The following is a 24,670-nucleotide window of genomic DNA, read 5'->3' on the forward strand; positions in this document are numbered from 1 at the left end:
GGAGAGATTGGATAGAAGAGTTGTTTTTTTTTTTTTTTCCCTTTTTTCAAGGGTGAAATTCGTTTTAAAAAGTTATAGAAGAGAAGTTAAGGGCAGGCGGTATTGGTCAGCTTGTGATCACTCGTCAGTAGCAGCTCCATGGCCATTTTAATTTGTGAAGGATATTAAAGCTTAATGAACATGCAACTCAAATGGCTAAAACAAACATATGAATACTTTTCTAATCGAATTCAATATTGTAAGTATTAAGAGAGCATCGACAGAATTAGTAATACTAAGTGAACAGGAAAAACACAGCAAGTTATTACCAAACAAGGAGAAGAAATGGCATCTCATACTAATTACTATGGTAAAAGGTCTTTCTCGAATGAATATCAAGCTTGCTTGTGGTGACAATGGAGATTCATGATTTGAATTTTTAAAAACAAAAAAGCTCAAATTTTTCAGAGACTTGGCGAAAATGGGTGAACCCAAAGTAAGCAAAATGAGGATCTCTCTCTCACCATTATGTGGGTCATTGCTTTTGACTGGGCTAAGAATTTGACAATGGGTAACAGTGACTTAATGGGTGACATTGTCTAAGAAAAATGTTTTTTCTCAAGTTATGAGAATAGCAAGCCCAAAAGGCCCCAAGTTTTATATAGAACAGAAGAAAGAAATCTCATACTCATTCTCAACTCTCAAAAATTGGCAAATCCCTGTAATTTAAGTCTTTAAGATCAGCAAGACTGCAAGAGCTAGAAGCCCATAACTAATATCTTCTTTCATTGGTGGTGCTGCACAAGCCATCTGATCCATCGGTGTTGCAAAAACATTTTCATAAAGAAAGTAAAGGATTTGAGGCAGCAGATTCTCTCCTTAAGAGGCAGTTGTTTTATAGAGGAGAGAAAAGGATTTGAGGAAAAAATTGGAGAGGATCTAGGATCAGTTAGCTAGCCAGATGTAAATGAAACAATCTATTACGCAGTTTGGCATTTTAGAAAGAAAAATCCATATCGACATCAGCCAATAGTTACAATAAACAGCAGTGAAGGCTTCAGACTCATGGTATATTAAACTGTTTATTTACTTGCATAGTTAGGAGAAATCAGGAGCTGTTTCTTGTGTCATATTATGCATCTATCTATCTATAGCATAGTCAGAAGGAATAGATCATTATCCTTCAGCTCAAATTCTGTCATCAACAATGCTTCTGATAGCAAAAAAGGACCCTCTTTCTCTAAAAACTGATCAGGGTAGGCCACTGGTAGTCTCTTTTTATCCCCCTCGTTGATCCCCAGCTTTAAGAAACTCAGTCAAAGCAGTTCCCCTGAAGCAAATGTGCAAAACAAACTTTACTAACAACAGTAAAAGCAAGTAAAGTTGACTGATCAAGGAGTACTACTCATCTATCAAGGAGACAAAACATGAGAAGTTTCTTTATTTATTTACCCTCCACTATCTAATCATGCAACTAAATAACCAAAACATACATAAGAATACTTTTCAAATCTAATTCAATACCGCAAGTATTAAGAGAAGCATTGACAGAATTAATCATACTAGAATAGAAAGGACACATCAAGTTATTATGAGCCAAGATCAGAAAGGGCATTCATACAAAGCTCTGCAAATGCCATTTTTATTACCTCTCTTGCTTTGGCTTTTGGCATAGCAATATTGAGTAAAGATTGAAGTTGATAGTCATCCTCAGAGTCAGAAGAACTGGAACTAGAACTGGAACTGACATCACTATCACTCACCTCCGCAAGAGACTCAAAAAAATTTTGTAACTTCTGTTCTTCCCCTATTTTTCCTTCAGATTGTCTTAAGATCAATCGATCCCAACTTGATGGGTTATTTTGTTTTTCACAGTCATTAATAGCAGAAGAAACAACTACTTCTGAGCAATGATTGACAAGACAACCACTGGGCTCAAGGCTCAACTTCAGCTGTTGCTTCATCTCACCTGTTGGAATAATATCTTGTTCCAAATTGTCACCATCATTCTCATTATCACTAATATTTAGAGATGAAGCTCTTTTTCTTTTGAGCACCCTTGGATTCTTTTCTACACCAGTCAAACCCAAAGAGTCATTGTCTTTATGTTTCTCAGAAATTTCCTTTTCACACATTGTCTCAATGTCTCTGGGAGCACAATCATCATCACTATCAATAATCAGAACAACGTCTCCAGATGAAAGTTTCTGAAAACCTGGCATGGAAGATTTATGTAAGGCATCACTTAGGCATTGGCAACTTGATTCTAGAAAAAACTTCTCAAGATGTTGACCAAAATAAATAAAAAACTTCTCAAGATGGCAAATATCATTTTTTTGTATATTTAGCAGAGCATGCAAGAATTAGCTTTGAGAATATTTGAAGACAGGTATTTTCACTGTTGACCTGGATTTATGAAGTGCCTTTAAAGAGATTAACTTCAAATTTATTCTTAAGGACAACTCAGGTTGTAATATTTATAATCTCATACATGTGGCGACACTGAACTAATTTGCATTGCATGTAAATGACAAATTAATCTGATGCACATCGAAGTCTAAATGTTATTCATAAATTAGAGTACACTGAAAAAGAAAGTGCTAATCACATTGCACAAATATTCAAAATTGGTCCCTATTACAAAGAACAGACCCCAATTTTTTCTTAATCTTTTCTGATATGAGACTTGATTAAATTTCCTCTCCCACTAACCTGTCTTTGAATTCACAGGGTGAGAGGAGGAAAGCACAACGGTTATATACTCAAGCATAATGAACAAAACCGTTGTCACATGAGCAAAATTGAAGCACCAAACTCAATTAGCTAATAGCTTGCAATTAGCATATTAAAATTCAGGTATTATATAATTCCAGAATACCTGAAGTTTGCAGATCCCCATTTCCTTTTGCAGGCGAATGATCATTAGGAGGAGAGCCTGCACTCTCTGCCATGCATCCATTTCCACTAGAATCAAACACATTCTCTAAATTTATGGCATGGGCAGAGCTTACTCTGCGGTTATTATTATTTCTACTAACATCTACTGTTTCACCATTTTCGCTTCCTCCTTCAATGTATCTCAACAATTTCATACCAACATCCTTTAACTGCAAAATGCAGCTCTCCCCTTGAGCAATTTTACCCACAAGCAAAGCCTCAAGCTTCATATTTTTGCTCTCCAATTCACTGTTCTTCCTCTGGAGCTCAAGAATTACCTCTTTATCATTGTCTTGCCTTCCCTTCTTCACCTCCTCCAGAAGCTTTTCATACCTCTCAATTGCAACCTTTCCCCCATCCTTCACTGTCACAAGCTCGGCCATGCACTCCTTAAGCTCCTTCTCAACTCCAAGCTTTTCCAGCCTCTCATTTTGGTGCTTTTCCTTGAGCACTGCATACTCATTCTTCTGTTTCTCAATTTCATTTAGCTTCTCTTCTCTGGCTACTAAAGCCTCCTCCAGAAGCTTCTCATACTTCTCATTTGCAGCCTTTCGTGCTTCCTCCACTGCCACAAGCTCAGCCTTGCACTCCTTAAGCTGGTTCTCAACTTCAAGCTTTTCTAGCCGCTCAGATTGGTACATTTCATGGGGTACTACAAACTCGTTCTTCTGTTTCTCAATTTCTTGCCTTATTTTCGCTTCTCTGAGTACTAAAGCCTCCTCTGAAAGCTTCTCGTACCTCTCATTTGCAGCCTTTAGCGCTTCCTTCAACTCCACAAGCTCAGCCTTGCACTCCTTAAGCTCATTCTCAACTTGAAGCTTTTCCCACTGCTCAAACTGGTGCTTTTCATGAAGCACTACAAACTCGCCAGTCTGTATCTCAGTTTCTTGCTTTATTTTTGCTTCTCTAACTACTAAAGCCTCCTCCAAAAGCTTCTTGTACCTCTCATTTGCAGCCTCTAGCGCTTCCTTCACTGCCACGAGCTCAGCCTTGCATTCCTGAAGCTGGTTCTGCACTTCAAGCTTTTCCAGCCGCTCAAACTGGTGCTTTTCATGGAGCACTACAAACTCGTTCTTCTGTTTCTCAATTTCTTGCTTTACTTTCGCTTCTCTAAGTACTAACGCCTCCTCCAAAAGCTTCTCGTACCTCTCATTTGCAGCCTTTAGCGCTTCCTTCATCATCACAAGCTCATCCTTGCATTCCTTGAGCTGGTTCACTACTTCAAGCTTTTCCAGCTGCTCAAACTGGTGCTTTTCAGCGAGCACTACATATTCATTCTTCGATTTCTCGATTTCTAGCTTTATTTTCGATTCAGGAAGCTTCCCGTACCTCTCATGCGCAGCCTTTAGCAGCTCCTTCACCCCCACAAGCTCGGCCTCGCACTCCTTAAGCTTGTTCTCAGCTTCAAACTTTTCCAGCAGCTCAAAATGGTGCTTTTCGTCGAGCATTGCATACTCGTTCTTCTGTTTCTCAATCTCTTGCTTTAATGTTGCTTCTCTGGCTACCAAAGCCTGTTCCACTTGGTTGAAATCCATGGACCCAAACTCGGTTCTCAGCGTTGAAACCAACTGCGACATGCTCAGATTCTTGGCCTCGTCTTCTCTACTAAACCTACTCTTACGTTTACTCCCAACCCCCATTTTCAGTATGGATGAATTCAACACCTAAAACCCAAAACACCCACCACCAAATAACAAATTTCTGGCCATTCCAAGCACCCAGCAAACCACAAACATCAGACAAAATAGAAAACCCAAACACCCATGATTTGAAAAAACTAAAAAGCCCAAGTTTTTCAGAGACTTAACCGAAATGGGTGGAACCCAATGTGCGCAAAATGCGTGGAACGGCGAAATGGGTGAAACGGCGGCGTCTCCTCTGTCTTCTCTCACTGGGGGGTCTCTGCTCTCTCACCAGTCTGTGGGTCTCTGTTCTCAATCACCGAGAGCAATGCTGAGGACCATAGGAGAAATGGGTATCCAAGCGGAGATTGACGGAGGTTGAGAGCATTTTTGTATTTAACAAAAAAAAAAATTCTTTAATTAAAAAACTTTGTTTCGAGTTTCAACCAAAAAAATAAAAAACTCCGTATCATTAATACATTATTGATATATTTTTTTAAAACTTTATATAGATGATTTTTTTCCCCACACTATTGGGATTTCGGGAAAATTATAAATAAAATATAAAATAAAAGTAATGAGAAATCCAAAAACCAGTTACTTTATGCGCGCACCTCCCGTCTCCTTGTGGAGGCTACCAGCACCCTTCCCTCTATTTTCCGAAAGGACCGAAACCCTAACAGCCATATCCCCTCTCTCCCTTTTCAAAACACTAATCGCCATCTCCTCTCTCAGATCTCCTTCAAGTCTGCACTCTGCAACGTTTCACCACCCCTCCATAGCAGCCAGTCAGTGTCTCCATTAGCTGAGGATTTCTTCTCCAAAACGAAGGTAAAACCCCAAATCTCCTATTCGATACTTTGATTTTAGTTTGTTCTTGTTGTTCCTGTAAAATATGAAATTTAGGTTATTAATATGAACCTATACCATCTGAAAACGTTGAAATTACTTCAAAATTCCCAATTCGTCTTCCTCAAGTTCATTGTTTGCTTATGATATATATGTATGGAAATTTTTGAAATACTTTGAATTGTTAGTTTTGAGAGCATTATACTTTTTCCCAGGTTAGAAAATCAAAATCCTCGTAATGAGTTCCTTCAAGGACGCAGACCCATCCCTAGGGTACCTAACCCGGAAGGACACGGAGGTCAAGCTACCACGACCGACTAGGGTTAAGAACAAAACCCCGGCTTCTATCCAAATCACTGCCGAGCAAATCCTCCGGGAGGCACGTGAGCGCCAGGAGGCTGAAATCCGACCTCCCAAACAGAAAATCACTGACCCCACTGAACTTGCTGATTATCGCCTTCGAAAGAGAAAGGAGTTTGAGGACCTAATCCGGCGTGTGAGGTGGAATGTTAGTGTCTGGATCAAGTATGCGCAGTGGGAGGAGTCCCAGAAGGACTTCAAACGTGCACGCTCTGTTTGGGAGCGGGCCCTTGAGGTTGATTACCGGAACCACACGCTATGGCTCAAGTATGCTGAGGTGGAGATGAAGAACAAGTTCATAAACCATGCTAGGAATGTGTGGGACCGTGCTGTCACACTCTTGCCTAGAGTGGACCAGCTCTGGTATAAGTACATTCACATGGAAGAGGTGCTTGGGAATGTGGCTGGTGCTCGACAAATATTTGAGCGGTGGATGAATTGGATGCCAGACCAGCAAGGCTGGCTCTCCTTCATCAAGTTTGAGCTTCGCTATAATGAAGTTGAGCGTGCTAGATCGATTTTTGAGCGGTTCGTACAATGTCATCCAAAAGTTGGAGCTTGGATTCGGTTTGCCAAGTTTGAGATGAAGAATGGTGATGTTGCGAGGGCGAGGAATGTGTATGAGAGGGCAGTGGAGAAGCTACATGATGATGAGGAGGCCGAGCAGTTGTTTGTGGCTTTCGCTGAATTTGAAGAGCGGTGCAAAGAAACTGAGCGAGCAAGGTGTATTTATAAATTCGCGCTTGATCATATACCCAAAGGAAGGGCTGAGGATTTATATAGGAAGTTTGTGGCTTTTGAGAAGCAGTATGGGGATAGAGAAGGGATTGAGGATGCGATTGTGGGGAAGAGGAGGTTTCAGTATGAGGACGAGGTTAGGAAGAATCCTCTTAATTACGACTCATGGTTTGATTATATAAGGCTAGAAGAGAGTGCTGGGAATAAGGACAGAATTAGAGATGTTTATGAGCGAGCTATCGCTAATGTTCCTCCTGCTCCGGAGAAGCGGTATTGGCAGCGCTACATTTATTTGTGGTATGTGGTATATCGAGTCTTGGTTATCAGAAATTATGTTTGTACTTTGAATTAAATGTGATTTTATTAGTTTGAATAATTTCTTATAAAAAATTAGTTTGAATAGTTTCTGATTGTTTGTTTCATGTGTAATGTTAGGATTAATTATGCGCTATATGAGGAGCTTGATGCTGGCGACGTGGAACGTACACGCGATGTGTATAGGTATGCTTTTTTGTTTAAATCATTGATTTGTTGATGTGCATAATCTTTCTTATATTCTTGAACCCTGCCAAATTTCTCTTTAACTAGTATTCAAGTCAATAAGGATATGTGGATGATTCTTTGCGACACTTTCAAAAATAAATCTTGTTCATCTTTCTTGGTACATGAATTACTGCCGTACTCTGGTACTGAAAAAAAAAATGGTTTTGAATGATTTGTTTTATGAGGGTATGCTTGAAAACTATCAACCAAAGTTGGAAGCTCATATTTTACATTTGTGTAATTTAGGTATATATTTTCCTTTTGGTGTTCTTGTATTTATCATTCTAGTATATTGTGACTGTGAGGACTAATGAGCTTGGTCTTTTCGTAGTAAATTATGATTTCTTGTAGTTATTTTCTTATGACATTTTTATGTTGCTTTTGGTTATTAAGCTTCACAAGTTCTATGGACAGTTATGAGGTGGTTTAGTTTTCAAACACTTATGATGGTTTACAATTTGGAGATTTTGCAATGCATACTCCAATTATTTTGTGAAACTATTCATGCAAATTAAACATATACACTCCCAAGTATAGATTTTCATTCATTTTCCTATGTATGTAATTAACATGAGTGGATGTATCATAAAGACTTTGAATAGATTTCTCACTAGCTAGAAATTTCTTCAGGGAGTGCCTTAAACTGATTCCTCATGAGAAGTTCTCTTTTGCGAAAATATGGCTTCTTGCTGCCCAGTTTGAGATACGACAGCTGAATCTCAAGGGTGCACGTCAGATCCTTGGTACTGCAATAGGCAAGGCTCCTAAAGATAAGGTAATACATAGTCAACAATAGATTATATATATATATACTTACTTTTACAATGTTCGTTTTACTAAATATTCATAATTTGCTTCCTTAAAAATAGATATTTAAGAAGTATATTGAGATCGAGCTGCAACTGGGGAATATAGATCGTTGTCGGAAATTGTATGAGAAGTATCTGGAGTGGTCACCAGAGAATTGCTATGCATGGAGCAAGTATGCAGAGTTAGAGAAATCTTTGTGCGAGACAGAACGAGCCAGGGCACTTTTTGAACTTGCCATCACCCAACCCGCACTTGACATGCCTGAATTGTTGTGGAAGGTACATGCATAAAACATCCCTATTTCTAAAAGTTGATGGTTTTAAAAGTTGTGTCAATTTGTGTAGAAAAATGTGGTTGGCGATCCTGACATTTGATTTATAACAGGCATACATTGACTTCGAACTATCAGAGGGTGAGTTTGAAAGAACAAGAGAACTTTATGAGAGACTGCTAGACCGGACAAAACACCTTAAGGTGTGGATAAGTTTTGCAAAATTCGAGGCAACTGCTATGGTGGGAGATGGCATGGATTCAGATTTGGCAGAAGATCATGCCCAGGATTATCTTCGTGAACAAAAGGAACAATGTATTCAGCGTGCTAGAAGTAAGCAGTTCTATTAGCCTTTTAGTTATTGTTATCAATTGATAGTTGATTTATCTACAGTTCCTTAACAATTGAGAAAGTCTAACCCTTATTTTCTGTTTATCTGTGCATCAGGGGTTTTCGAGAGAGCTGTTAACTACTTCAGAACTTCAGCACCTGAATTGAAGGAAGAAAGAGGCATGCTGCTAGAAGAATGGTTGAACATGGAGTCTAGCTTTGGGGATCTGGGTGATGTTAGCTTAGTCCAATCTAAGTTGCCAAAGAAACTGAAGAAGAGGAGGCCTATAGTGACTGAAGAGGGTCCTGCTGGGTACGTCACCAACTTGCATGTTCTTTATGTTCCCATGTCCTCACATTTTTATTTCTCTTTTATAAGAATTTATAAATCTCATGAGTCATGACTGTGTCTCAGTCTAGAGAATCTTTCAGTTCACTGCAAAATGCGGGAGAATTTTGATTATATTGTCTTCAAGTCCATTTGATGAGCTATTTTTTGCATATGCTAACTAAACCTGTATTGGCAGGTATGAGGAATACATTGATTACCTGTTCCCAGAGGAAACTCAGACCACAAATCTGAAGATTTTGGAAGCTGCCTACAGGTGGAAGAAGCAAAAGGTTTCTTCAGATGAGGATTAGGAAGTTTTTGCACTTAATAGTTTTTCTGTACTGTGTAAATACAGAGGATAGTGTTCTATGGCAATTGCTGAACGAAGTAATTGCTTAGCTAATGATTATGTTGATTTTGAGAAACCATGCCTTGAAGGCAGGAGCGGAACATAGAAGGGACCTCAAACTTTGGAAAAAAAAAAGAAGTTCAATAGACGTTCATATCAAACTCTTCTGTTTTAAGAATTAGTCCTCTTTAACTCCAATTTTTTAGTTTAAAGCCCTCTAAATCTAAATACTAATGTAATATCTAATCAGCTCGGGAATAATTAAACATCAATTAAAAAAATAATTAAGTATAGAATTAAATCAAACAAGAAAATCAATAGTCAAAGATATTTGGTGATGATGAAGAGTGCAAAAATTGTGTAAAACCTGAAAATTGCAGTTTTGTTTCTTGGATGTGCATCTGCTGACCATCTATTCTTGAACTGTGTTTGGAAACTGATCCGTTTCAAGTGTTTTTGAAAATGGTCAAATATATTTCAGAGATTGACTTCTCAGTTATTTTTAAAAATATTTTGTTGTGACTCGTCCAAATAGCCGGTAAAAAATGATCGACTTTAAAGAATAATACGATAAATTAATTAGTTATTAGTTCAATTTCTTTCTATTTATGCTTGAGGTTTAATTTAACCCCTTGAGGAACTTTCTCTTGATTGAGTTGGGATGTAATGATATCACAATTGGAAGTTCAAAAACGCAAGTACTCCTATTGGCCTTGTCTTCCACTTACAAAAGGGTCTCCATTAAGGCCTTATCCTTTCATGAATTGTTTCTGATGCTGATTGGGCAAATTTGCCTTCATGCTCCAAAGCCTCCAAGTAACCAAGGAGTAAAATGGAAAGACATCAAACTTGAGAAAGAAAATGTGAAATTCATTTTCCAAAAAGTTCAAAAAGAGGTTTTATTGTTTCCTCCTTTTCCATTGAGCCTGACATTTAGAGCCCTCTAGCAGATAGTGATGTATAGACAATAAAATAGAATATGGTTTCATGGCCACATGATTGGTGGAGTTGCATATGGACAGAAAATTTGAAATACCCATTAAAAGTTTAAAACTCATTTTAAGTCAGACTAATCCCATGTGTGCCACTCACAAACACATGTTCTCCCTGTCTCTTTCTTTGGCCAGTCATTATAAATCTGCTCCATTTTTTTCTTCTTGCTTATTAAAATTTTGGTAGGACCATTCCTAATTAACCTGACCAAATGCCATCATATATAGAATGCTTCCCAACTGAAAGCTGCATTCACCAAAATTGTGCTTAGACTTTCAACTGTCACAACTCACAAACAAGGCTCATGAATCTCTATATATTTACAATAATGTTAGGATCACCAAAATTATTCCATCAAATAATTAATGTGACAATACATATATTATTATTTTGTTTAAAATAAATAAGATTCATAATAGATCTAAATTTAAATAATTAAATACCCACAATAGTCATAGTAACCATCTTTCTTTGTCCTTTACCATGAATTGGTAATTAGGCATAGATGAAAATGAAGCATCTGTACGTCTAAATACACGTGCATTAGGCTAATTGAGGTTTACTCAGAGTCCATAGGAGGCAAGTTGCAGCAAGAATTTGAAGTCTGAACTTAATTATGACTCCACCATCTAGTCAACCAACCCCGGGTCGATCTCTAATAGCAGAATTAAACAAAGAACCGAGAAAAAAGAAACTCTGGTAGCTCTGGTTTTGGCACAAAAATCAATCACCATAATATAATTTGTGGCGACCACTATGCATTTAATTCCTCACATTTCTAAATAGTAAAAACAAGACGAAATGTATGTTACAAGTTATAATATCTAAGTGTTGTTTAAAAGCAGCAACTAGGTACTCAATTAAAATAACATTGATTAATTTAATTTCCTGCACATATATTGGTTGTACCTCAAGGGATTTTAACTAATAAGAGATGATCAGATGAGTGATAGTTACAATCATCTATACATAAGTTTGATTGTTAATTATTATGTATGTGAGTTTAACAATGGGTTTTACATACATTAATAATGAAAATCATGAAATTTGTGTACATTAACGATTAACAATAACTTATATGGGTTGGTGCAACTCTCATGAATATAAAATATTTTAGTGTAAAAGTTGTATTTAGAAGTTTTATTATATGTTTGTGTATCTCATTGCGTATTAGGTCAAGTAATAAGAAATATAAATACATTAATTGCATTTTTATACTATGAGAAAGTTAAATCTTATAAAAGTTAATTACAAATAAATCAATAAGAGTAAAAAACAAATTCAATAAACTAAAAAATCGAAGCGCAAATAGCTCCTAACCATGTTCCATGTTTTTGGTCCATAAAGAACAGCCTTACAATTAAGCAGGGTTTAAAAAGGCGGGAAATATGGCACGTAGCATTCAGGGACATGAGTACCGAATAATGCCAAGTGTTAACCCGTCGCGCTTTTTTGGTCCTGAGATAACGAGAAACTGAGACGTTGATTCTCAGTGGTTTTTCTGGTAATTAAATAAAAATCGAAGGGTATTTGCATCAAAAGACCCGCCAATATTTCCTTCTCCAGTTAGGACAAGGAATGAACAATAAAAAAACTCAGGGAGTTACAGTTATTTTCCTTTCCCTTTCCCTTTTTTCAATTATTTTACGTCTAAAAATTCCTTCTTTTTATTTTTAGGGAAAGGCTGGAAAGCTTTAAATTGCTGCTTTATTTTAATTAAAATAGCTGTTTCTGGATCGGCTGGGTGCTAACGGCATTCTGTTTTCAGGTAATATTTTCTTGGTAAATATGTTTGCAGGTAACTTTTTTCTTTTTACTGCATGATCTGCTTAGTTTTTACTTTTTACTGCATAATCTGCTTTAAAGAGGGAAGGTGATTATTTTACTTGTTCTAATTCCATAATTTTCTATTAATTTTATTTGTAACCTTAGAAAACAGAGACCTTCAAGGCCTCTACCAGATGAGCCTAATTCTTTTAGAAAAGCTTTAATTTAATGAGTAATCAAATTGGATCCGACAAAAAGAGCTCAAAGATTGTGCCTTCTTGATGCAATAATTGTATATAGAAATCAAATAATTGTATATCCAAACAAAATTTGCAATTGTCTCTCTCAGATTTGATGGTATCATCAACTTGCTATAATTTGGGAAAACATCAACTTGGTTAAAAGTTAATTTCCTTAATTGTGTTTCCTTTTTCATCATTGGAAAATATGTGCAATTCAATATCAAGAAAATAAACTTCCTGTTGTCTAAGTTGGAAAAAAAAATGCATATTATAGTAAAGTTAAGAGCAACAAGGGAAAGGTAAGCACAAAGTACTAACCCAACATTTGGTTTAAAGCTTTTATGGAAAAGGGGTGCAATCTTTTTTATTTGGTTTAAATTATGCATGCAAAAAGTCTTGAATTTGGTGGCCCTATCCTTGTTTATGAAGTTGACATCACAGACCTAATCCTTCTCACCATTATAAAGATGAAGATAGTTATATAGGGGCTACTATTTTTTGTTGGTTAATGTAAAATTTATTCTCAATAGATATCAATTTTTGTGTTTATCTATACAGTAATTGACAGACTGACAATATAATATGCCATACTCTTTAGAAAGAGAAACTTACTCTCTCTTTCTTTCGTCGTCTTGAATCTTCATTCTTGATTTTTCTTTCACTTTCATCTCCAAATATGAATTTTTTAGTATGGCCCTGTCATTATGATTGCCTACTCCACTTGGAAAGTTGAAGTTATAACTTATAACTTACAATTTGATGAAACCAAGTCATTAATGTAACTTGAAGAATCACCAACTGATATAATGCCTCTAATCATATTGACATAAATTCTTGTACAAGTGAGATCTATCACTCATTGGTTCCATTTCACAAGTGTTGTGTGTGAATCTTATTTTCTGATGTCATGTTTTTGCATGAACATTCTATTTCCTATCAGCTTTTCCAACACAGAAATAAGAGTATTTTCCTTCTTAAACTTCACTTTCTCTATTTGATGAGGACTTTATTTTGTATTGATCAAAGAGAGACTATGCATAGAAGTAGTGTAGAGGCAAAAAAAATGAGGGGTATAAAGAAGTTATGGCATAAGCTATAGATTCAAACTAATTGCGTGTCCGTTTCAGCGTTCACTTATGGTAGAAGCTGAAGATTCAAACTAATTTTTCTTGTTTCATTTTCAGATCTTCAGTATGCTGTGATCAAGATGGATAGGGCCTTTTGTTGATGTGTGCTAATTTATGAGCATTTGCTGAAATTCCCTACATAGAAATGATAAAGCATCGCTGGAGGGAGCTAGCAAAGTCCTTTGGGAATCATGTGAATCCTGAAAAAACTGAACAGTTGAAGAGGACAAAATCAGGTGCAAGTTCTCTCCTATCAACCTTATTCTTTGAATAAATGATGGTCAATGTTTAGATGTATCAATCCCGAAACAGAATGCACTATAATGTTCAACTTCTTCCCCAACCAAAACCTCAAGTGTTTTATCTTCTTTTACACTGTATTGTATTTGTTCCTTGCAAATGTATAATATAGTATCAGGTTCCTGTTTCTTCTGTGCTATAGAACCAAATCAAGAAAGCTTCTGCAGTCCCATCAAAAAGATCAATAACTGATTACTATTACTGAAATTGGTTGTCTTTTGTTTGAGTTGATTTGGTCTCGCAGGCATTATTAATTTATTAGTATTTCTTTTTCAAAATATATAGGATCAGTTCTTTTGTAAATTTCCAATACTGTAGTGGTAGGTAGTTATGGTGTCTTTAACAATAGAAAAAACCATTCTAGCATTATAAATTTGTGGGATTCTAGTTGTGCCATAGGAAACTACCTAAATGGTTACCATTTTGGCATAATGTACCCTGTGTCATAATCATAATGTTCAAAAGATCAGTCTCACTGTCTGGTTCAATTACATTTCTATGCCACTTGATTAAGTTAAGATTATGAGCTTCTGATGACATCAATTGTGAAACATTGATCCCTGAATTTGAGAGTTGGTGTCGTATCTTTTTTCTGTTTCCACTTCATTTGATGTCAAACTTATTTTAATTACAAATTTTATGTCATCTGCAGAAATTGAAAATAATGTGACAAGGATCTTCAAGCTTATAAGAAATGAAGACCTACAAGGAAAGAAAGATGGAAGCCGAAAAGATCCAAAGAAGGAGTCTGAACTTGTTGGACTCATTGAGAACTTCTACCAACAGTACCAAACACTATATGCTTTGTATGATCATCTAATAGGAGAGTCTGGGAGAATAGTTCGTGGCAGAAAATTGAGCAAAGGTCTTTCCTTGTCTTCCTCCAGCTCAGACTCCGACTATTATTCCTCAGAGGAAATTGACAGTAATACTGAGCTTAAAACTGAAAATTCGGAAGTTGCTGACCTGAAGTATAAATTTGCTTCTAGAAATGAAGAAACAGAAGCTTTAAATACAGAATATATGGCAGCATTGCGAAAATTAAAACAAGCAGATATTGTAAACAAAGATCTCAGGATTGAAGAACTTTCAGCTCTTGTTGAGGCACATGAGGTTCATGGGAATCAATCATCAGAGCGGATAAAAGAGTTAGAGGGCCAATTAAATTCCTTTAAAACTGAGTTGGAATCCTTGTGCAGCCAGAAAAGAGATTTGGAAGCATGGAAAGAAGGCAAAGCTGCTGAATCTAAACAGCTAGGAGAGAAAAATATAGGACTCCATGCACGGATTTATGAACTTGAGTTAGTTTTAAAAGACAAAGATGATGAAATATCTGCTCTGCAGGAGAAACTCAAGGAAAATGAGGTCAGTTCAACATCAGAAATTGCAGACTTGACACAGGCCAGAAATCTGCAACTGGAAGTTGATTCGTTGCGTGCTCAAAATGATGAACTGGAAAAAAGGATGGTTCGTAATATAAATGAATCAGTGGCTCAAGTCAAGGGCTTAATGGATCAGGTCATTGCTATGCAGAAGGAATTAGAGTCCTTACGCTTGCAGAAAACTGAATCAGAAGTGCTACTGGATAGAAAGAATGAAGAAATTTCCAAAGACCTGCTTCAGATAGAAACTCTGAAAGAGGAATTAACAAGAAAGGACATAGTTGAAGTGCAAATGCTGGAAGAAAGACAAAGTTTTCTTGTGCAGGTGAAGGACATGGAGTTGGAAGGGAACTCTCTACGCAGCTACAAAGAAAATTTGGAAAAGCAGATAACAAGTAAAATTCATGAGGCAGATAAGTTGAGACAGGAAAGTGAGGGTCTGCATGCTAAAATTTCGGAATTGGAGAAAACTTTGACTGAGAGAGGGGATGAGGATGGAAAGAATGAAGCTTCTAGTCAAGTTATGGTTTTAATGGAACAGGTCAGCGAGTTGAAACAGGAGTTGGATTCCTTGCAGACCAAGAAAAGCCAGTTGGAATTGCAGATTGAGAGAGATAACAAAGAATACTTGGGAAGACTGACCCAGATGGAAAATCAAAACAATGAGTTGACAGGAAAGATTGCTGATCAGCAGAGAATTATTAAGGGACAGGAAGATACTATCAAGAAGTTCAATAAGGAGCATAAACAAGCTAAAATTTGGTTTCCAGAATCCAAGTTAAATATACAATTTGCAGAAAGGAAGATGGAAGAATTGGCAGAAAAGTACCGAATTAATTTTGAAGATAATGTCCGTCTCTTGTACCAGAGAATCCGGGTTGCAGAACAAATACATGTTGAAAACAAAGAAAGCTACAGGAAGATGAAAGAGAGGTATGAGTTAGAAAATAGAGAACTTAAAGAAAAGCTTGCAACTTGCGAAGATCCGGTCACAAAGATGAAGGAACTTTCTGAAACATCAAAGCGTATGTTTTGTAGAATGGACTCATTGGTACTCAAGTTTGAGGGGGGGCACAACAAATTTCTGAACCAAATTTCCAGAATGTCGGACGAGCTTCAGTTTGCTAAAACTTGGGTTGCAGGGACAACCGACAAGATCAAACTATCAAAGCACAATGCAGATTGCTTGGGAGTACAACTGGATGACAAGGAAGAGCAGGAGTGTTTGTTAAGAGAGAAAGTTTGGAAGCTAGAAGCGGCGGTGAGCAAGGAAGCTGGGGAAAAGTTGAACTTGATGAAATGCCTGAGCCAACTTGAGATTCAGGTGGGAAAGTTGGAGAGGAAAATGAAGGAGAAGGATGAAGGGTTGTTGAGTCTGGGGGAGGAGAAGAGGGAGGCCATAAGGCAGCTCTGTATGTTGATTGATCACCACCGCGGCCGCTATGATCATCTCAGGGAAGTACTCTCAAAGAGGTGTGCAAAATGCAGGACAACAACTTAGGCAGTTAGGCCTTCTCCAATGGTCATTGTTGTAACTTGTAATATTCAATTTGTTCTTTTTTTTTTTTTTTTTTTTTCTCGGGAGCCAGATGTTTTTGTTGCTCTAACATTGTTGATGGCATGGCTAATAGTCACATAAAATATGAATGGGAAAAGCTTTCCTTATATTCATGATGTACATTGATTCATGGGATATATGCATATAGTTTGCCACCAAAATGGGATTCACTCCAAGTTTCCCTTATTTTTTGTTTTCTGGCCATTTAATTAATAGGTTAGGCCTAAGGATTATTTACCTTTATCAAATGGACAAACACCATGTCCAAACTGTGAGACCAAGTCATATATAAATTTTATAGACCATTTCTCAGAGTCATTGTCGATCATATCATTTTATTCCCCAAATTTGTCTTGGCATGGTGTCAAATTTGTCTTGAACATCAAGGACAGGCTGGACAGCTTACTTTAATACGGTTCAAGAAGAAATTTAAAATAAAAATTCACCGTTTTTGAAACTATTTGCCCAAAGCTTCATGTTGAGCTGGCATTTTTGATGCATTTGTGATTTGTAGACTTTTTAAAGGCAACATAGAATTGGACCTCCATATTAAAAATTGTATACAGCTACTTCAAGTCCTAATCTTTTTAGCTTTTGAAGTTTGGATTGGTATGTGAAGTTTCTTAAACCAATTTCTTTTTTTATTTATTTTTGTAATGAAATTCCTCATTTTGACTAAATTGTAGCATACGCCGTAAGTGGATATGTAAATGGTCTCTATATGTTTGTTTTTATTGAGTTCTTATAAAGTGAACCGTTTGTAAGTAAGAATGTATATAATTTTTATATAAGAAACAAATTTTCAAAAACAAATGTATCGTGACGATATGATCTGTTTACTCGATAAAATATGATTTACTTAACAAGAACGAAAATGAGAATAACAAACTTGACCACCTTTAAAAGAAGATAAATTTTTTTAATAAGAAAAACTTGTTCGAAAACAAATGTTCAAGATGACATAATCTGTTTACCCAATAAAATTTAGTTTATTCAATGAAAACGAGAATAGGAATAACAAACCCATCAAACAAGATATCATTCACTAACGAAGACAAAAATGGAAATAACAAACCCGACCCCGTCCTACCTCATTGCTATCCCTAAACTGTGTCCAAAGTCCAAAGTCCAAAGGCACGAGAAAGCCTACTTCATCCTGCGTTTGCTGCAGTTACTGCCGCCAATGAATTCGAAGCTGACGTGGAAGTCGGGACAACAAAAACAACAAGCGCGGGAAATGGATTGGCGTGGCAAGAGCTCGTGGCCCTTCGAGTGCCCAATAATTCAAAGAGCCATCTCACGAGACACAATCATTAACTCCCGAGACTTTGACCGACATGGCGGACGATATAAAAAACTTGTTTGGCAACTGTGACTTAATGCCAGCCATAGCCAGATTTGCCCAAATGGCATTCACGCAATTAACCCAAAACCCCAAGGGCAAACAGAGAAACAGAAGCTCCAAAGATTCCACACCTTCTGAAATTTGAAGCTACAATTGGCGTACCAGTCACTTTGAGCGCCTCTAATCCAAACAAAACCTCTTTTTAGCTTTCATTTTTTATTTTTCAAATTTTTCATTTTTCATTTTCATAAACCTCTCTCTCTCTCTCTCTCATCGGAGAATTGGACTTTTCTCTCACGGTTTTGCCTCTGCTAATCTGCTTGATCGTCTGGTTCGAGGATTGTCTCTGGGCTTCAGTTTCCAGGTAATCTTTGATTCCACTAACTATTTTCTTTTCTGACTTGAACTCGTCACTGTGATTCCAGTAGAATTTGCTTCGATGATTTTGTTTTAGCTTCTTGATCAGAATTAATTCAGATCAAAATCTTCTTCTACGCCGAAACTGAATTATGCATGCTTGATTTTTTGCTTCTTCTTGAGTGTTTGATTCCTCGGTTGCTTGCTTTTAGCTCTTGATCAAGCTAAAGATAATCCGAAATCTGATCTAAACTAAATCCAGTTTCATAATCATTTTAGTTTATTCTTCTCAATTTAAATTTGAGTTTTATTGAATTAAAATTTGTGTATTATTTATCTATTTAGTTAAAATTCAGTCACTTTGTTCATCACTCAGAATATTAAATAATTTATTTCATTGTTTGTTTTTTGCAGCTTGGTTGGTGAGATTGAGGTTGCGATTCTCGGCGAACCTTCGTGAGGACGACTCAAGTAAAAAGAAACTCCGAGGTAAATAATTTTCTCGCCAATTTGACTGTCAGCTGGAGTTGGAGAGTTAAAATGGCATTGTGTAATTGTTTAATTCTCCAGGGGCAAAGTTGGAATAAAGAAAGTATTAATCTGGTTTTTGCTACTTTTTTTATATTCTAAAATATGTGATAATTATCTGGCTTTTAGTTTCTGATGAAGTAAATAACAAAAAGAACAGCTCATTTGTTTAAGCATATGATAGCTGTCTTTTCTGGATCCCAAATCGGCTACTGCCTTGTGGGGATTCCCCTCTAAAACAAAAGCTGACGTGGCATCAGATTGTGGACTCTCGATAATTTAGATGCAATAATACATTTGAAAATCCAGCCTTGTTTTTTTGTTTTAATTCTTAAAAGGGATCCAAGTATTAACAGTAGAGAATATTATAGAAAATTGTTTTAAAATGAAAAGTTAAATAATTTAACAAAAGGAAAATTAATTAGAAAATGCAATTAGTAAAGATATATGGACTGGGTTTGGGACCTGGATGATGTAGTTGAGGTTGGACAACCTGCTTGGTTTTGTATGGAAATTGATGGCAGAACTTTTGGTTTAGCCAGTACTTGAGCCTTTGATTAGCTACGGCAAGGGACCATAGGTATTGGGTATTAATAAATAAGGAAATTTAAGATTGGACCATGACTTGTTTACAATCTAAGATTATTAAAGGCTATAGTTTCCACCTATAGATTCATGAGCCGTTATTATTTATTGCACCTTAAAATCAAACAACTAAATCAGAGAATGCTATTTGCCAACAAAATAAATGAATAAATTAGGAGAATGGTTGCCTCTTAAGTTCCTAACCAGTCCAAGGAACTACCCGGCACTAAAATACACTCCTGTAGGACACACCATTGCACATTGAGCTCCACATGGTTGTATTAGTGTTGGTGTGTTGGTTTCACCAATACAAAGATATCATATTTAATTATTGAAATCCACCATACACACCTTAAGAATTTAAATTTCTCTGGACCAATGCCCATTGAACTCTAGCTCAGGTGGTATTGGTGTATGGTGGAGAAAGAGTAGAACCTAGCTTCGACTCACTCCATGTCAATCGTTGTAATGTTGCATCTTACTCTTAGGTAGCAGGTAGGGTTTATTCTTATTATAAATGGCTTATGCCTTTACGATTATTCAAAAGGAGATCTTCTGTTGTGTTTCAGGGTTTGAGCTGGAAATGGATTATGCATCATCTTAACTCACACCTACTAGGGAAGTTTGGGTTGAAGTGATGACAAAGCACCGCTTCCGGGAGTCTATTAAGTCCTTAGTTGGAAGTCACGTCGATGCAGAGAAGGATGAACAGCTGAAAGGAACTAAAATAGGTAATTTTTCTCTACCACGGATACTACCTTAGATTTATAAATTCTTTATGAGGCTTTGCTATGGCATAACAGGAACAATACAATGCATTTTGGAGTAAACTATAATATGATCACATATTTTGCTCTTGCATCTCATATGATTAAATGGAAACTAAATAATATTTTTATTTACTGCAGATATTGAGGACAAAGTGAATAAAATATTGAAGCTTCTAAAAGATGAAGATCTTGAAGAAAAAGATTCCATCCCAGTTGAGAACTCCAAAAAGGAGCCTCTTGTTGTGCTAATTCAGGATTTCCACAAAGAGTACCAATCACTCTATGCACAATATGATCATCTAACCGGATTGCTTAGGAAAAAAATTCATGGCAAACAAGAAAATGACAGCTCCTCTTCATCAAGCTCAGACTCTGAATCGGAATATTCTTCAAATGATAAAAGCAGTAAAAATGGAATATTGGAAAGTGACTTTCAGAAAATAACTGATGGCATTAAGCAAGAACTTGAATCGGCACATCTAGAAGTTGCTGACCTGAAGAGGAAATTGACAGCTACAAGTGAAGAAAAGGAAGTTTTGAACCTGGCATACACGACAGCTTTGACCAAGATAGAAGAATCAGAGAAAGTTGCCAGAGAATTCAAGACCGATGCTGAAAGGTTATATGTTGAAAAATCGGAACTTTTGGCTGAGAATAGTGAACTAAATAAAAAACTGGAAGCTGGTGGAAAGATCGAAGCTGAACTGAATCAAAAACTGGGAGATGTGGAAAGAGAGAGAGATAACTTGATTAAGGAGAAAGAGATTGCTCTCAGAAGGAATGAAGATGGAGAAAATATTTCAGCAGAATTAAGAGCCATGGTTGATCGGCTGAAAGATGAAAATGTAACCCTTGAGCAAGAACTAGAATCTGTTAGGGAGGACATCTCCAATATGAAGCAGCAGCTGGAATCTTCAGAACAGAAAGTGTCAGAATTTCGGAAAGCTAAGGAGGAAGAAACCTTGAAAATTTCGGAAATCTCAAATGAGCTTCAGCAGGCAAAGAACATGATGCAAGAACTCACGGATGAATGTAGTCAGCTAAAGAAGAAATTGGGTCAGAGGGAAAAGGAATATTCAACTCTGTCTGAGATGCATGAGGTGCATGAGAAAGATGTATTGGCTCGAATAAAGGGGTCAGAGACTGCAGTGGCAGAGCTGGAACTGGAGCTGGAATCTTTGCGAGGACAGAAAAGAGATATGGAAGAAAAGATTGAGAGCAAAGAAACTGAAACAGAAGAATTGAAAGAGGAGAATGCGGGACTACAATCCCGAATTTCAGAACTTGAATCACTATCAAAAGAGAGAGAGGAAGAACTTTCTGCTCTTACGGAAAAACTTAAGGATGGCAATAGTGAATTTATTCAGCTACAAGAGAAATTGGGTCAGAGGGAAAAGGAATATTCAACTCTATCGGAGATGCATGAACTACATAGGAGTGAAACAATGGCTCGAATAAATGGATTGGAGGCCCAAGTGACAGGGCTGGAACTGGAGCTGGAATCTTTGCGAGGTCAGAAAAGAGATATGGAAGAAAAGATTGAGAGCAAAGAAACTGAAACAGAGGAATTGAAAGAGGAGAATGTGGGACTACAATCCCGAATTTCAGAACTTGAATCACTATCCAAAGAGAGAGAGGAAGAACTTTCTGCTCTTACGAAAAAACTTGAGGACGGCAATAGTGAATTTATTCAGCTACAAGAGAAATTGGGTCAGAGGGAAAAGGAATATTCAACTCTATCGGAGATGCATGAACTACATGGGAGTGAAACAATGGCTCGAATAAATGGATTGGAGGCCCAAGTGACAGGGCTGGAACTGGAGCTGGAATCTTTGCAAGGTCAGAAAAGAGATATAGAAGCGAAGATTGAGAAGAAAGAAACTGAAGTAAGACAACTAGGAGAAGAGAATGCAGGATTACAAGCCCAAATTTCAGAACTTGAATCAATATCAAAAGAGAGAGAAGCTGAACTTTCTGCTCTCACGAAGAAACTTGAGGACAGCAATAATGCATCTAGTCATCTACAGGAACAATTGGATAGGAGGGAAAAGGAATATTCAACACTTTCTGAGATGCATAACCTGCATGAGAATGAAACATTGACTCAAATAAAGGGATTAGAGGCAAAAGTGACAGAGCTGGAACTGGAGCTGGGGTCTTTGCGAGCTCAGAAAAGTGATATGGAAGTGAAGATTGAGAGCAAAGAAACTGAAGCAAAACAACTTGGAGAGGAGAATGCAGGACTACAAGCCCGAATTTCAGAACTTGAATCGATATCAAAAGACAGAGAAGCTGAACTTTCTGCTCTCACGAAGAAACTTGAGGATAACAATAATGAATCATTATCTAGAATAGCAGATTTGACAGCACAGAACAATAATCTGCTAGCAGAAATAGATTCTTTGCGTGCCCAGAAAGTTGAATTGGAGGAACATATAGTATGTAAAGGTGATGAAGCAACAACTCAGGTCAAGGGCTTAATGGAACAGGTAAATGCATTGCAGCAGGAATTGGAGTCCCTACACAGCCAGAAAGCTGAATTGCAAGTGCAGCTCGAGAATAAAACTCAAGAAATTTCCGAGTACTTGATAGAGATACAAAATCTGAAGGAAGAGATAGCAAACAAGACAACAGATCATCAGAGGATTCTGGAAGAGAAAGAGGGTTTGGCAGCAGAAAAGGGAGATCTTGAGCTAAAGGTGGACTCAATACACAACCTGAAAAATGAACTTGAAGAGGAGATAAGAACAAAGGTCCTTGAGAACGGTCAGTTGAGAGTAGAAATTGTGGAGCTAAAGGATCAAATTTTTGAATTCGAGAAGAAATTAGCACAAAGAGAGGTCGAGTTCTCTTCTCTCCAGGAGAAACTCGAAGGTGGAGAGAATGAAGCTTCTGCTCAAATAACGGCCTTTGTGGCACAGGTTAACAGTCTACAACAGGACTTGGACTCATTGCAGACCCAGAAGAGCCAAATGGAGTTGCAGTTTGAGAAGGAGAAACAAGAACTTTCAGAGAGCCTGACGCAATTGGGAAATGAAAAGGTCGAATTAACAAGCAAGAGCACCGATCATCAGAGACTGCTGAGTGAACGAGAGGATTCATACAGCAAGTTAAATGAGGAATATAAACTTCTTGAAGATAAGTTTCAGGACTGCAAGGTCAATCTCGACATTGCAGAAAGGAAAATTGAAAGGCTGGCAGAAGATTTCAGTGGGAAAATTGAATCCAAAGATGAGATAATAGCTGATTTGGAACAAGCGGCTGAAGACCTGAAAAGAGACCTTGAAGAAAAAGGATATGAACTCAATTCTTTGGTTGAGAACGCCCGAAATACTGAAGTCAAGCTCCGCCTGTCAAACCAGAAGCTCCGGGTCACAGAGCAGTTATTGGCCGAGAAGGAAGAGAGCTTCAGAGTTGCAGAGCTGAAATTCCTGGAAGAACAAAGAGCACTTGAAGGCAAGATTGCAAAATTGTCTGATATAATCTCTGAAAACAATGAAGCCTATCAGAGAAACATCACAGACGTCTCCGAAAACGTGAACAGTTGTTTGATCGGATTGGAAGTCGTGATCAAGAAATTTGTGGATGACTATGCAAAGCATGAGAAGTGTGTGTTGGAAACATCAAAAGAGCTTCATGCTGTAAAGAATTGGGCTGTGGAAGCAAACAATGAGAGAGAGAAGTTGAAGAAGGAGATGGGGGAGTTGATTGAACAACTTCGAGATAAGAGAGAAGAAGAGTTGGTGTTGAGACAGTGGATTGAGAGGTTGCAGGCAAAGGCAAGCAAGGAAGAGTTGGAGAAGGGGGGTCTGATGAAAGCTGTGAGCCAACTTGAGAAGAAGGTAGGGGGGTTGGAGAAGATGGTGGAAGAGAAAAATGAAGGCATAGTGGGATTGGGAGAGGAGAAGAGGGAGGCCATAAGGCAGCTGTGCATTTGGATCGAGTATCACCAGAGCCGGTATGATTATCTCAAGGAGGTGGTCTCCAAGATGACTCCTGCAAGAGGCCAGAGGAGGAGGGCATAGTCGTCTCGTCGTCGATGATCTTCTTTTTTTGAATTTCATTGCAGTGTGTGACCATTTTAGTTTTTTGCCTCATCATGCGTTATTTTTATTGATTCTTTCTTCTTTTTTTTATCAGAGGTTAGTGTTTATAAAACATTTTAGGTAAAGGTTGAAACGTATCAGTATGCACACGAATTTGGTTGTAAATTATCTGCTTCTTCTGTTTTTTTTTTTTTTCTTGTCCAGTAATGCAGGCACGTAAAAAATGAAGATCACTTCCTCTAGTAAGCTTGGTATGGTTTACAAAATTTAAATTGAATATCTTAAACCAAGAATGAAGTGTTATTCATTAACTATTTCTTCTCAGCCATTCTTATCGCAAAGTGAAAGACGAGAGCCTTAAAAAATCCATTAAAAACCAAAGAATTTTTTTTTTTTTTTTATGTATCTTTTTGTCATCGATTGGAAGAAGAAAAAGAATACTTATTTCTTAACAATTGATGCAATGGACATGTTCCTAAGTCACCATACCTTCCTTTATCCCCTGATTGATTCCAATCATCAAATCATAATGGCTGAGAATTACCATAAAA

The 24,670-nt window shown here is 37.2% G+C and overlaps 4 protein-coding genes across 4 annotated transcripts; 3 read left to right on the forward strand and 1 right to left on the reverse strand.

Moving 5' to 3' along the window:
- Nucleotides 1-1,045: 1,045 nt before the first annotated feature.
- On the reverse strand, nt 1,046-4,924 carry LOC147274211 (uncharacterized). The gene is made up of 4 exons (XM_086257255.1): nt 4,725-4,924; nt 2,858-4,617; nt 1,629-2,194; nt 1,046-1,309 (listed from the first exon to the last, which is right to left on the reverse strand). Exons 2-4 carry the CDS (start codon nt 4,554-4,556, stop codon nt 1,292-1,294), a joined length of 2,283 nt encoding a protein of 760 aa, XP_086113381.1. The 5' UTR covers nt 4,557-4,617; nt 4,725-4,924; the 3' UTR covers nt 1,046-1,291.
- Nucleotides 4,925-5,136: 212 nt separating this feature from the next.
- LOC147274212 (crooked neck protein, putative / cell cycle protein) lies at nt 5,137-9,300 on the forward strand. The gene is made up of 8 exons (XM_086256533.1): nt 5,137-5,369; nt 5,603-6,782; nt 6,921-6,986; nt 7,659-7,803; nt 7,898-8,116; nt 8,223-8,442; nt 8,557-8,752; nt 8,967-9,300. Exons 2-8 carry the CDS (start codon nt 5,626-5,628, stop codon nt 9,079-9,081), a joined length of 2,118 nt encoding a protein of 705 aa, XP_086112659.1. The 5' UTR covers nt 5,137-5,369; nt 5,603-5,625; the 3' UTR covers nt 9,082-9,300.
- Nucleotides 9,301-13,393: 4,093 nt separating this feature from the next.
- LOC147274213 (uncharacterized) lies at nt 13,394-16,431 on the forward strand. The gene is made up of 2 exons (XM_086228315.1): nt 13,394-13,484; nt 14,201-16,431. The coding sequence occupies exons 1-2, from the start codon at nt 13,394-13,396 to the stop codon at nt 16,429-16,431; spliced, it is 2,322 nt and encodes a 773-aa protein (XP_086084441.1).
- A 1,582-nt stretch (nt 16,432-18,013) lies between these two features.
- Nucleotides 18,014-24,284, forward strand: LOC147274214 (uncharacterized). The gene is made up of 4 exons (XM_086257158.1): nt 18,014-18,197; nt 18,605-18,679; nt 19,873-20,034; nt 20,212-24,284. The coding sequence occupies exons 3-4, from the start codon at nt 19,941-19,943 to the stop codon at nt 24,096-24,098; spliced, it is 3,981 nt and encodes a 1,326-aa protein (XP_086113284.1). The 5' UTR covers nt 18,014-18,197; nt 18,605-18,679; nt 19,873-19,940; the 3' UTR covers nt 24,099-24,284.
- Nucleotides 24,285-24,670: the final 386 nt, after the last annotated feature.

Source organism: Dryas octopetala, chromosome 9 (assembly GCF_963921425.1).
Source record: "Dryas octopetala chromosome 9, drDryOcto1.1, whole genome shotgun sequence".
In the NCBI taxonomy this organism is placed as follows: Eukaryota; Viridiplantae; Streptophyta; class Magnoliopsida; order Rosales; family Rosaceae; genus Dryas; species Dryas octopetala.